This window comes from Rhinolophus sinicus, chromosome 1 (genome assembly GCF_057876585.1).
Source record: "Rhinolophus sinicus isolate RSI-liver-muscle chromosome 1, RSI-T2T, whole genome shotgun sequence".
NCBI classification, from domain to species: domain Eukaryota; kingdom Metazoa; phylum Chordata; class Mammalia; order Chiroptera; family Rhinolophidae; genus Rhinolophus; species Rhinolophus sinicus.
The window spans coordinates 44762739-44777796 of NC_142501.1; the positions used below are offsets into that span (position 1 = coordinate 44762739).

A 15058-nucleotide genomic window follows, 5' to 3' on the forward strand; every position below is an offset into this window, starting at 1 on the left:
TCCCCATCACTTCCACTTCTTTAAAACATAAGCTTTTTTAATGAAGATCTTCAGCTTCCCACCAGTTAATCCATACATGTATGTGCATCTGTATTCAGGTTCTTCTCCCTCCAGCAACAATAAAGTGTTCCTGTTCATTTCATGCTCCATCCCTTAACAATTAATGCAACTCATGTTAGCCTAACTTCTCAGTGACTTCAGTCCTTGGATTACCTCTTCCATCTTTTGTATTAGCTATTTTGCCAGTCTACTGGCTCAATCCTGACACCAAACAAACACACTCTTGTATCTCCAATTTCTTAAAAAACAAAGACAAATATAATAATAACAAGTGTTGGAGAGGCTGTGGAGAAAAAGGAACCCTCATACACTGTTGATGGGAATGCAGACTGGTGCAGGTGCTATGGAAGGCAGTGTGGAGGTTCCTCAAAGAATTCAGAATGGAGTTACCATATGACCCAGCAATCCCTCTCCTGGGTATCTACCAATAAAAAATCTGAAAACATTTATCCGTAAAGCTATATGTGTTCCGATGTTCATTACAGCTTTATTTACTTACGGTGGCCAAGACATGGAAAGAACCAAAATGTCCTTCGATAGATGAATGGATAAAGAAGATATGGTTTATATACACAATGGAATACTATTCTGCCATAAGAAAAGATGAAATAGTGCCATTTGCGACAACATGGATGGATTTTGAGATTATTATGCTAGCAAAATAAATCAGACAGAAAAAATAGAGAACCATGTGATTTCACTGATATGTGGGATATAAAACTGAAAGCAGCAAAGGAACAAGACGAACAAAGAAACAAAAATTCATAGACATAGACAACAGTTTAGTGGTTATCAGAGGGTTAAGGGGGGAGGGGTGGTAGATGAGGGTAAAGGGGATCAAATATATGGTGATGGAAGGAGAACTGACTCTGGGTGGTAAACACACAATGTGATATATAGATGATGTATTACAGAATTGTACACTTGAAACCTATGTAACTTTACTAACTATTGTTGCCCCAATAAACTTTAATTTTTTTAAAAAATGAAACTAATATTATCCATATTGCCAGTCTCCTTATTGCTAAACTCTGGACATGTTCTGCACTCATCTTGTTTGACTTTTCAACAGCATCTTACAGAACTGACCATGCCGTCTGTTTTTACTTCTTAGTCTCCTCAGTTGAGACACAAGGCATCTCTCCTTCCTACCTTTCCTTGTCACTATCTAATTGCTCCCATTTGGTTTCCTTAGCTGGATTTTTATTTCTATCCAAAGCGTAAATGTTGGGGTATGGGTCTGCATCTGCTCAGGGCTCAGGGTTAGAGGGCTCATTTATCAAATTCATTTTATACACTCTGTCATTCTCAATACATTGACTCATTCATCCTTGTGGGTTTAAACACCATTTTTATGCATATAATTCCCAGTTTTTTAATCTCAAGTCCAGACTGCTTCTCTCCAAATCTTATACATCTTGAGGCCTCCTTGATATTTTCATTAGATATTTCAAAACAATAAGAAAGGGAGTAACTTTTGGAGAGCATTTGTTCTGCCTAGCAAGTAACATATATGTGGAGGGTGGCCAGTATCTCATGGATTCAAGGAAGGTGAGTGAAACTTTAGAGTCTACCAGTTCTCAAGGGTGGATTTTATTTCATTTTTGCTTGTCTCTTTTGTTCCAGGTTCACTGGGAACTGAATCACTGCACTTGCAAATGGCTGTAATTTCAAAGGAAATGTAAATGAAGTGCTATATATAATGAGTCAAAGTAGAAGTCTACAGTCAAGGATAAGCCTCTCAGTCTGACTGCAAAACTCAATTTCTCAATTAAATCTTCACAACTTTTCTATCTCATAGCATTTTCGAGTGTACACGATTAATTACAAAAATAACAAACACTGTAGAAATTATAAGTTGAAAAGACCTTGCAGCCAAAGAGAGGAACTCAGTCATCTAAGAGTCAGCTGTGACACCACACCAATAAATCTAGCTTCCTGTCTTATTAGGTAGCCAAGGAAGGGAGTCTTTGGATCCTTCCTAGACAAGTGAAGACACAACTCACAAACATTCCAAGGTCTTACCACCCAAGGCATACACTAGGTACATATACATGTTCTAAGTTTTCTACATTATTTCTGTATTGGTGAGCTATGAAAGAAAACATATGCTTTCCTAAGACAAACTGATGGCATTAAAGAGATTGTTCCCCATGAAATGCAAAAATGTTTCAAAATCATTTGGCAATTTTGGTGTACTTACCAGGCACATAGGGTGGGTAGTTTAGATTGTTTTCTTCACAATCTGGGTGCTGGCCATAGTGAAAATTAGATGGTTCATTCATATCCTTACATAAAAATAGAAATTTGATGAGTAATAATGGGCATAGTTTTGTGACTTTTCATCATGGAAACAGAACACATAAAGCTCATTAATTCATTCAACATACATACTTTGAGTACCTAAATGAATGAGATGGTAAGATAAGAGCTCTGTGACGCATAGGAACAAACAAGACAGTGTCCCTGATCTCAAAAATTATATACTGGCAGACTAGCAACAGTTACATACATATGTAAAGGTCACAGAACAGAAATAGATACCGCCATTTCTGTTCTGTGAAAGATAATACCAATCTTCCAATGGTTGTGAATACAAATCATTCTTAAGTTTTTTGTGGTTTTTTTTTTTTTTTTTGTAGCTCACATCTAATGTGTCAACCAATCCTGTCAACTCTATCTTAAAAATATATGCATAATCTGACCACATCTCATTCACTGCAGTCCCACTATCCCAGGCTACACTGCCAGTCTCTTGCCTGGACTGTCACAGTAGCTTCAAACTAGTCTCTCTCTTCCACATGGGCCCAGAGGTAGATTCACCTGGAAATTAGGGAAATGTAAGTTTCATGGTCTCTTTTTGCAGGACCCCTTCATATGTTGATACATAAAATTCTATCTGTAATTTTTTAATAATTTTTTAAAGAGAGTCGCCCAAATTATATAAAGCTCCATAAAACCTAGATTCATCTCTGCTTTCACACTGTTTTTTGCCTTCCTGCAGTCTATTCTCAATGCAGCAACTAGAATGATCCTTTGAAAACCTCTGCTCAAAACCCTCCAATGTTCTTCCATCTCACTCAGAGTAAAAGCAAAAGACCTTACAATTGGTCAATGCTGCTGTTTGTGGTAGCGACTCAATATCCTTCTGATCTTTTTCCTGACTGTCCCCAATTATGACACTCTAGCCACACTGGCCTCCTTGCTGTTCCTGGAAAATGCCAGGCATGTTGTGCTTCAGGGCTTTTGTCCATGCTGTTCTCTTGCCAGGATGTTCTCCCCTTCTTAGATATCCCCAGGGCTCAGCCTCTGGTCTTTGTTATCAATTATCACCTTCTCTGACCACCCTTTTTAAACTTCAAACTTTTTTAACTTACCAAATTTCCTACCCCACTGCCATGGTCTGAATGTATGTTCTCCCAAAATTCACTAGTTGAAATCCAAACACCTGGAGTTGATGGTACTAGGAGGAGGGGCCTTTAGGAGGTGATTAGGTCATGAGGGTGAAAGCCTCCTGAATGGTATTAGTGCTCTTGTAAAAGAGACCCCACAGAACCCCCCAGCCTCTTCCAGCATGTGAGAATACAACAAGCAGTTTGAGACTTGGAAGACAGCTTTCACCTGACCATGCTGACACCCTGATGTCGAACTTCCGGCCTCCATATCTGTGAGAAATCAATTTCTGTTGTTTATGAGCTACTCAGTCTGAATGGACTAAGCAGCCTGAATCGACTAAGGCACCTACTTTCCAGATTAACTTTTCTCTTTCACAATTTTTATTGCCCAACACACTATGCATTTTACTTATTTATCTTGTTTATTGTCTGTATCTTCCACTAAAATGTCAGCTCCATGAAAGCAAGCATTTTTCTAAGTGTACCTTCAATGCCTCCTGACAGAGTTAAGTACTCAATAAATAGGTGTTTGCTGAAATAAGAGAAAGGAAGAATTACTTTCAGTAAAGAGTACCGCTGAAGACTTCATGGAAAAGTTGAAATGGAGGCTGCACATTGATCCCCTCATTGAATTTGAACATGCAGAAATGAGGAAAAATGTGAAGGAGAGCAAGAAACACAGAAGACACAGAAACAACCAATTATGCTGCATGTAGAGAAAAATGCCCCTGTTGAGTAGTAGTAGTTGTCTAACCTTCATTTAATTGTCTAGTCACATGATTCTATTTGCAAGTGTCTCTCTGGCGGAGTGGGGCCTATTAGGCATACAACTTGCAATTGTCCCAATAGTACTAGATCAGTACCACCCTTTCCTTTGCACTCTTACACATTCAGTTCCTATTACCTGAAACACTTCCACCCATATCCATACCCTGCTTCACTTAGTTAATTCCCATTCATTGGCCAGTCCTCATCTTAACTATCACCTCTAAGTCTGGACTTCCCCAGACTGGGGAACCTGAGTTCAATGTCCTTCTTCTCTGTACCCATTGTATCCAGTGCTTGCTCTGTCATGGCCATACAATAGCTTGTTTGTCAGCCTATCTACCCAGCTGTTGCTTCCCTCCACTCTGCACAGAGTAGGTATAAACCATAATGAATGCATAAACCAGCCTCATCCAGAGTAAGATGAAGCCAGGATCAAGATGGCAGAAAAGATACTGCCAGTCTTGGAGAAAGTAGTTCTTCTCTCCAAAGGTGCATTAGAGGAGTTAAGGCAGAGACTACCAGGAAACAGGAAAGAAATTTTCTTTCACTTTCTTCAACTTACTGTATGAAAAAAGACAAGTAGATGAACATCTTACTTTTCCACCAGGGAAAATAATTTTAAACAATAAGTTTAGACTTACAATCCAGAGCCCATCGTAATCAAGGACATTTTTGAATTCTGTACACATGTGAATCCACCATTCTGCTGTTTGGGGATTGGTATAGTCTGGATACACTGAATCTCCTGGAGGCCAGGCCTGCAACAGAGAAGTAAGTCAAACTAAATAATGCAACTTGCCTAATACGACATAGAAATATCGATAGTTGGGCCTTACTTTGCATTTTGAGTCATACAAATAAAAATTGAGAATCACAGAAATTAAATAACCAAGTACATAGAAAAAGTATATGACAAGTTCCTAGTAGAATGGAAATGGAATCCTATATCACTGTCCAGTTGTATTAAACCATGAAATTGTGCATGAAATCATATTTTATTGTTCTTTTATTATTTAGCCATTTCTCTCCATGCATAAATCTATATTAATACAAATATAGGGATTAGGAAATGCAAAAATTACATTTATAATAGCAAGAACATTTTAATATATGTATGGTGTCAACAAAAGCCATAAAAATAATATAATGAAAACTACAGAATGTTTATGAAGTATTCAAAAGAAGAAATAAATTGAGAAATACAGAATATTTGTGGATGGGAAGACTCAATATTGTATAGATGTTAAGTTGCTTCAGATTGGGATGTAAAGTTTTAGGTGTAATAATTACATTTAATAAACTTATATGGCCATGAGACACGAATATATAACACTGTATTAACATGTTTACTGCAGCATTGCTTATAATATTAAGATATTAGAAACAAGAAAATGTTTATCATTAGGAATTGGTTAAACTAATTTCCTTACATGAGACCGTGGAATATCACATAACTATTTAAAAAGATGAGACAGAGATAGTTTTATATGTATTAACAAGGATATATATATATATATATATATATATATATATATATATCCTTGAGAGAGAGACAGAGAGAGAGAGAGAGAGAGAGAGAGAGAGAGAGAGGAGTGTTCCAATCCCTTTGGAGTGTACTTTTTCTTCTAATAATGGCCTTGAGCCACTGCTTTCTGGTCGGGTCCACTTTTAGCTCTTTGAAGTGTACTTTTTTCCTAATAAACTGCTTTTTCACTACTTTACCTTGGCATCTAATTCAATTCTTTGCTCGAGATACCAAGAACCTGGATATCATGCTGAGAAGGGCCCACTCTCCTGTAAAATATTATTTTGGCGAGCCGGCCAGGAGTAGTCTGCCACTTCTCTGCCTCCTGACCCCCCACCCCATAGCAGCAGTCGCGAGAAGGGGACACAACAGTGTGGCTTCGGAACACTGGGCTGCTGCCGGGCTGCAACCTGGCCACCACAGCCACTGCCAGGCCTCCACGAGCAGCGCCCATGCTCCCGTAGCCACCTCTAAAGCCACTTTTCTAGCTTACACTTCTGCGTCATCTTTCTTTTGCCCAATCTGATGGTCCTGAGGTGGGCATTCCATTTCGGACCCCCTCTCCTAGGAGAGCCCTTTCTCTTATGCCTGTTCTCTTACGCTTTTTCAATAAAACTGCTTCTGCTTAAATCTGGCCTCTCCGGATCCGCGTTTCCATTCTTCAGTAATGGCGGGATCACGCTCCCGGGAAAATACATCAGGATCCTACTTCATGTTGGTGAGAATTATATATATATATATATATATATATGGTGCCAAGAAAATGTATACATATTTTTAAGAAAGGAAAACTATTAAAATTGTAATACTCAATATATACTGATAATAAAAGATGAATACAAGTCACGTTGGACTTCTGCAATTACAAGAGGTGATCAAAGTGGTTACCATCAGCATCCAGACACTTCTGATTACAGTGAACTACTGCTTGAGCAACATTGACCAAAGTGTTCACTTGTGTACATTTTTTTTGGCACCCCCGTTATATATATATATATACATACATATATATATATATGTATATATATATATAATATTGTTATAGTTTTTTAAAGAGTTTTAAATGTTATCTGTTGTATTTCCCATTTATGTAAAAATATGACTACATGTATTTAAAAATCTGGAGGAATATACACTGAAATGATAAAATTTATGCTTTGGGAAAAGGACTGTCACTTTCTTTTTATAAGTCAGTATAACATATTTTTATAAGTCAGTATAACATATTTTTTTTTACAATACTGTACACTTTGATCATCAGCAAAAGCATTAAAGATATTTTCATTATGTAAAAGAAAAGTGAGGAACTTTCTTTCACTTAAGAAATATATGTATCATTCCTTAATTTTCCAATATAATCTCAAAGTTATAGATAATGCTGATTATCTATAATTTTGTAATACTTATTAAAATGTTCCTTTTTAGAATGTTACACTGTGTATTAATATATTCTTTGAATTTCTCACAAATTCTATGGGCCTTAGGTAATTTCTTAAAAAGTCATATTATCCAGTCCTATGCTCCAAATATTCAGTTCGAAAAGCTGCACAGCATTTTTTTTAACTGAACTCATGATACCAGTTCACTGACGCCATATGAATTGCAATTGTTTATCATATACTCAATACAGAAGAGGTTTTCATCTATTCTTCAAGGTACTCACTTTGCCGACCACTGGTGTGACTCCATCAGAGTTATTGACCCAAATTCCCAATTCCTCTCCAAGTTCATAGGGCTTGTAAGTACCTTGTGGTTCATCTTTTGTCAAAAAAGGATCCTGCAAATCCCCAAGAACATTGTAATTGGTAATAGTCTGATCATTGATATTTAAATATAAACTTTCCAAAAGTTTTTGAAATAAGAATGTCTAATATCCATATAAGCAGTGAGTTTTATACTATATATATTAAGATGTTCCCAAGCCATTAAGTACGGTTACAAATATAAAAACTGTCAATTTCCATTAGTTTTTTAGTGCTGCAAAATGTGGATCCAAGCAATGCCAATTTAACAATGTAATCAGTTGCTTCTGATTTTCTTTACTTGAAAAGTTATATAAGTAGATAAACCTAATACTCATGCTATTTGGCAAACAACCTTTTCTAATTTTTTTTCTTTATTGTTTTTTATATGCGATAAGGCTGTGAAACTGTAAAACAAACAAACAAAAAACCCTGGATGGGGAAATCAAGACATTTGTGTTCTACTCTCAATAGAGCTAGCTACAAAAAGCCTGGTTAAGCCATTTCATTTTAAGAGGACAAGTTTCTCTTCCACAAAATGAAGCACTGTAGTCGACAAATTCTTAAAGTCACTGTCCCTCTTTAAAAACCGTCTTAAAATGAATCAAGGGGAAAAAAAATGTCTGACTCTATATTTCATTTTTTTCTAAAAATGAAACTTATTAACCCTACTGCAAATCTGTTTCCCTCACTAAACATTTTAATATCATAATATATTTATATTTAAATATTTTTCTTCATACATTCCTGTTACATTATCTCAGTTGGATAATAAATATATACATTTTTATTTATAAGCCATTCTTTAAAAAAAAATGTCCACAAACCTCTAGCATCATTACATCATACAGGAATTATAATACATACTGACATTTTTATCATTATATTAAAATAAAAATATTTTTAAAATTTAGAATCTCTTTCATCTGCATTAAGATAAATACTTCAATATAAATCAACTTTTAGTAACATTTCTGCTCCTAGAAGCAGTTATAAAGACTTTTATTTTTATATCATAAATGTATTAAATGAAACATAACGTTGTATGTACTGCAACATGGAGAAAAGATTCTTTCAAATTAAGTTCACTGCATTTATTCAAAAACTATATTATTCTTGTTTAGGATTTTTATGGCCAAGTCTTCAAATCTGACAGACAAGATGATGTGTGGAAAAACATATTTTTTCCTTCTAACTGTAAGTCATTTTTTCTTAAAGAAAGAACACTGTGGTTTGAAAAATTGAATTCCTTCATCACTTGTTGATGACATTTTTGTATCATTGACTAATAGAAAACTTGCTTGTAGTCCTTCAATAAAATATAACATTTATCATTATATAATACATAAAATTTTGTTCTTCAGAAATACATTAGTACTGGTGCTTTTTTTTTTGCTAAATTAATTTTAATATATATTTTTAAAAACACTTATAAAATGTGAATTTAGATATTTTATCTTTGCTCTTCAGAAGAAATTTACCAAAATAATGACATAATGTAGTCCATCATTTTTCAGTTCTTTAATGTACTCGGGCAGACCAGCAAAGTTAGCTTTATCATATGTGAAGTCCAAATGACGTTCCATGTAGTCAATATCGCCATACTGAACATCCTGTACAAAAGAGCAATGGAGGCATACCCTTCAAATATTAGAAAAACAGACAAATATTGCCAAAGAATCATAAGTAGCTAATAAGTGACTGTAGATCATTTGAAACTGAAATATTGGTGTGAGTTTCAAGTTATCCTGTAAGAAATAAAAATAATTCTGTATTGGAAAACTGAGATAATGCAGAAATCCCCCACTTAAAACCCTTTCTGTGGTTTTAGTTACCTGTGATCAGCTGCAGTCCCAAAATATTAAACAGAAAATCCCAGGAATAAGCAATTCATAAGTTTTAAACTATGTGCTTTTCTCAGTTGCATGAGGAAATCTCCTGCCATTCTGCTCCATCCTACCTGGGATGTGAAATCATTTTTTTGTCCAGTGTATCCACGCTGTATACATCCCTGGCCGTTAATCACTTAGTAGCTAACTAGGTTAACAGATCAACTGTTTCCGTTTCACAGTGCTTGTGTTCAAGTAACCCTGTTTTACTTAATAATTGCCCCAAAGCACAAGAATAGTGATGCTGGCAATTTGGATATGCCAAAGAGAAGCTGTATAAAGTGCTTCCTTTGTGTGAAAACGTATGTACATATAGGAAAAACGTAGTATACATAGGGTTTGGTATTATCCACCATTTCAGGCATCCACTGGGGGTCTTGGAACATATCTCCCAGCACTGTAACACACAAATGTGTATGTATGTGTATATATACTGTAACACACAAATGTGTTTGTGTGTGTGTATATGTATATGTATATGTATATGTATATGTATATGTATATGTATATGTATATGTTTGGGGTACACTTACATGAGGAATATCATACTGTCTTAAACGTTCAACTGTTTTTTTCAGCACATCTATGCTATTATAGCCCCATCGACAAAGCTGAAATCCCAGAGACCAGTATGGAGGCATATAGGGACGTCCAATAGCCTGTAAAAAAAAAAAGTATTAAATTCAAATAAGTTAGTTAAATGTTCACAGGACTGGTTAACATAAGACTTTAGTCAGCAAGCAGTTTAAACTTCCCAAACAGCGATGAGCATCTAACATTTTATGAGGTGTGATAAAAAAATATGGTGAATGTTAAAATTAATTTAAAAAAAAATCAATTATAGTAAGACACATTACCATCAATCCCCCTCAAAATACTCCTCAAACACACTTATCCCCTCGTTCTTGTCACTTTCTGAAGCAGTTCTGGAAGTCCTCTTTCATGAGTGTCTTTAGTTGCGCTGTCAGGGCTGCCTTGATGTCCTGAATCATTTTGACTTTGGGGAAGAGCCAGAAGTCACACGGTGCCTGATCCGGCGAAAAAAGTGGATGAGGACACACCGCAATGCTTTTATTTGACAGAAATTGCCGTATACCAGAAGTGATGTGTGGCATGGAACATTGTCATGATAGAGGATGATTTATAGCACACTTTAAAACACACTTTCTATCAACCTTAGCTCACACACGACTGACTGTACTGAACAAGTTGAAATTTGTCACACACTGTTACTAAGGTTCGACACGATGCTTCCCATGTTGAAGATTCCTGCCTTTCCATTGGATGGCACTTGGCAGCAGCAGTCACAATATTTTGTGATCACAACAGAAAGACTCCGTGTCACACATCACTTCTGGTACAGAAACTCCTGTTAAATAAAAACACCACAGTGTGTCCTCATCCACCTTATTCAGTGGTTCTGGCACCGGGAGACTTCTGGCTCGTCCCCAAAGTGAAAATAACCATGAAAGGTAAATGTTTGGAATTGATTTAGGACATCAAGGCAGCCACAACAGTGCAACTAAAGACACGAAAGAGGACTTCCAGAACTGCTTCAGAAAGTGGCAAGAATGATGGGATAAGTGTGTTTGAAGTGAAGGAGAGTATTTTGAGAGGGATTAACGGCAATGTGTTTTTTACTGTAATATTTTTTAATTTTAAACATTCACCATACGTTTTGATCATACCTCGTAAATTGCCCCTGATAGCAACCAAAGAAACAATGAGGAAAATTTGGGGTCTCAAGAACTCGTTTGAGAATTTAACTAAAGCCATAGAATTTCTTCCCAATGCATATACCTACAAAGGCAATTCATTCAATTTTGTGAGTGGGGGATTATGCTCCCCAATGTCCTCCTCTAATGCATTCTACCAGGAAGTAACATAATAGAGCTTTAAAGGCTCCGAGTGAAAAAAACTTGAGTTCACATCTCAGTTCTGCCTCTAATGCTGTGCCATTAAGAAAATTATATAATTGTATAGCCTTAGTTTCTCCCCATTTTTTAAATGGTGTAAATAGTAATATCCACTTCATTCATTCACAAGTATTTATTAAGTACCCACCATTAACTGTTTTAGACCCAAGGTCCCTGTCTTATGGAGCTTAAATTCTAGTAGAAGAAAACCAATAAACATGTAAACAACGTAGCATAATTTTTAGAAATAGAGTATGTAGGGGTGGGATGAAGGAATGTTAGGGAAATTCTCTCTGGCAGTAAGACCTGAAAAAGTCAGGCGTGTAGAGGGCACCAGGCAGAGGGAACAGGCAGTGCAAAGGCTTGAAGTGTTCAGGAAGAGAAAGATGGCGAGGGCGGCTGAACTATAGCAAACAAAAGGGGAAGTGGAATATAAGAGGACGCAGATATTCAATCATAAAGGGCCATAACAAAGAACTGGAAACTTTTTCATTGTCTTTTTTTTTCTCAACTTTATATTAAGAAAATTGGGAAGCATATATAAAAGTAGAGAAGACAGTATAATAAACCTCCATTTAATTAACCAGAATCGACAATTATCTTTTTGCCTAACATCTTTATCTTTTTTTATTTTGTGGGGGAAATGGGGTGTTATAGCATTTTAAAGAAAATTCCTGAAATCATACCATTTCACCCCTAAATATGTTTTTAAACATAAGAACACTCTCTTATATAATCAAAATACCATTATCACACCTAACAAAATTAACCACAATCCTTTAACATTCTCAAATGCTCTTCCAAACTTTCCTAGTTTTTCTCAAAAATGTATTTTTTAGTCAATGTATTTGAAAGGAGATGAGCAATATTCAAATTTCAATGGAAGCAATTAAAATGAGTAATATGCTCTAATTTATACTGTAATAATATATATACATTTTTTAAATCACTCTGATAACTCTGGAAAATAAATTACCAGAGAGCAAAGGTGGTCACCATGAAACCAGTTAGGAGACTGGTATATCGTCCAGATGGAGATGAGAGTGGCTAGAACAAAAGAGGTCATGTGGTGATATTGAAAGAGTCAGATTGGAATACATTTTGGAGATACTGCTAACAGAACTTTCTAATGGATTTGTTGCTACAGAATGAAGAAAAAAAAGGGCACTGATGATGCAATTTAGTTTTGGAGCTGAGTAACAGGGACGATTAATTCTATTAATTGAGATGGAAAAGATGGAAGGAGGAGCAAGAGCAGGTTTCTGGGGAGAAAGCAACGGGCACAAGAAATGTGGACGTACACACTCGGGGTTACCTGCTAACAGATGTATTTAAAGTCATGGAACCAGAAGATATGACAAGAGAGAGTTCAGTTAGAGATCAAAGGAGAGACTAGGACTAACCTTTGGGAGACTCAACATTTAAAAGCATCAGCAAAGGAGACTGAAAACAAGCCATTTGTCATGTAGCTAGGCAGCCTGGACAATGCACTGTCAAAGAAGAATGTTTCCAGAAGTGGCCACCTCATCAAATGCCATCTGGATGCTTACGTAGATGATAACAAAGGCTTGATGACTTATCCTGTGACTTTGATAAGACCTTTATAGAGAGTGGTGGGGATAATAACCTGATTGGAATGTAGTGGGAAATTGGGAGGTGAGGGAATAGAGACAGCCCATATACACACTTTCAAAAAGCTGTGCAGAGTAGAGGAGCAGAGAGATGGATGATGATGTGGGTTCTTAGTAGGATATTCTTGTTCAGTTTTGTTCAGGTAGTCACTATTGATGCAGATTTGTTGATGGGAAGGACCTGGCAGAGAGGGATAAATGGATGATGCAGCTGAGTGTGGAAGCAATTGAAGTGCTTCCATAGCTGAAAGCACAGGTGGATTTTAGAGCACAGGAAGAATTGTTATACTTAGAAATGAGCAGGAACAACCTTAACAAGAAGAAAAGCAAAATATGGGCATGTATGCAGGTAAATCAAAGGATTCTGTACTTGAGAAACAATGTGTTTCTTTTTTAATTGTTTCTAATATTTCTTGCTTCTATTTTTCTCTGTAAAATGGTGAGACACATCAATAGTCAAAAATTGAGTGGGGTGATGTTGGAGGTTCTAGAAGAGAAAGTGTAAAGTATCAGTCTCAGTGAGTGGGATTGCAAATATACTAGTGTAGGACATTTGATGGAATTGCCAGACAGGGTGGTGCACTTGGAGATTAAATTGAAGGGAGACTTGGCAGCACAATCACGTGATTGATGGCCAGAAGCTTTCAGTTGCTCAGGAGCAGGTAGTGGTTTCATTAATAAATAAGCACAAAGTTCCTGTCTGCTGCATACAGTAAGTTGGTGTCAAAAGCTATTCTGGTCCGCAGTTTTAAAGTTTTCTCCCTCTAAACCCCTTTCTGGTGGATACAGTGACTCATCTGTCCCTTTGACCCAATTATAATGTTTAATACAGAATATGAATGTCATAAATGTTTATTACATGAATGAATGAAGAGCCGATGATGTCATCCGTGTTTTACAGATGGGAACACAAAATCAAAAAGGAGATGTTAATGACTTTTATGAGTTGATACCACGTAAAAGACTAAACCAGGGCAGCCAGTTAGCTCAATTGGTTAGAGCTCGATGCTCTTAACAATAAGGTTGCCAGTTCGATCCCCACATGGGGCACTGTGAGCTGCACCCTCCACAACTAGATTGAAACAACTACTTGGCTTGGAGCTAATGGGTCCTGGAAAAACACACATAAAAGTTTAAAAAGAAAAAAAGACTAAAACCAGAACTGATTAGAACTGTGATTCTAAAATCTGGCTGGACTTTAAAGTCATGTGGGGAGCTTTTAAAAATATGTGCTCTATCCAGGACCCACCCTAGATTAATTCAATCAGAATAATTCAATTAGAATTTCTGAGGGTGGACTCCAGGCATCCATATTTTAAAGGGCCTCTGGGTGATTGATGCAGAGCGAGGTTTAAGAATTACTACTCTAGACTGTGAGCAACTGGGGAGCAGGTCTGAGGTTTATCTGTTGTAACTCCACCTCCAGACACAGAACCTGTCTCATTTCGCGCACACCAAATATCTTACCAGCTGGATCTCCTAGCCTTTAGCCAAGTGATTTTTGAACAACCACATTTAATGTTAGTCTCTGCTGCTACCTTTTGAATCCCTTTTCATTCTCACTTTGTAATACGTGGTGAATGTTTTATTTCCACTTTCTTAGTAGCACAGCAAACACCTCCCCTAAAAGACAGGGAAGACACTAAAGGAGAAGGAGGCGGCCAGGATACGAGGGCGGAGAACAGCAAAATATGCGTGAAGGACTACAAACCCGAGCCATGGAGAGAATGGAGTTCCGATGTGTGGCAAGGCTCAATTAAAAATGAAAAAATAAATAAATAAATAAATAAAAGCTCATTGAACGGTAGGAACCAGTACAGACAGAACATCTAAGGAAATATGTTTTCTATTGTCCCACAGTACTTGAAATGATACATGTACCAGCTTTCTTGTGTTGGAAGTTCTAACATATATCAAGAAACATTCCTCATGCTAACCTAAGAGCACACAGCTGCCAGCCGCTCTGCCCTATACTCTTTCAGAATTCTCAAGGCATCTGGGGGGCCTGAAATTTGAAGCAATGTCACTACAAGTAACATATAATTATCATAAATAATATTATATATGTAGTATATAACAGAGTGTCAAGTAAAAAGCATTAAGTCTATTAGCCATAGACAATAAATGCTCAC

General features: G+C 36.6%; 1 protein-coding gene across 1 annotated transcript in view; it reads right to left on the reverse strand.

Moving 5' to 3' along the window:
• Positions 1 to 15058, reverse strand: part of LOC141570120 (sucrase-isomaltase, intestinal-like) — an 81178-nt gene that overhangs the window by 25003 nt on the left and 41117 nt on the right. Inside the window, exons 8-12 of the mRNA XM_074325837.2 lie at positions 9913 to 10038; positions 8972 to 9103; positions 7412 to 7525; positions 4865 to 4981; positions 2264 to 2348 (exon numbers count right to left, since the gene is read on the reverse strand). Coding sequence (XP_074181938.1) covers positions 2264 to 2348; positions 4865 to 4981; positions 7412 to 7525; positions 8972 to 9103; positions 9913 to 10038 — 574 coding nt within the window. The remainder of the gene's footprint in view (positions 1 to 2263; positions 2349 to 4864; positions 4982 to 7411; positions 7526 to 8971; positions 9104 to 9912; positions 10039 to 15058) is intronic.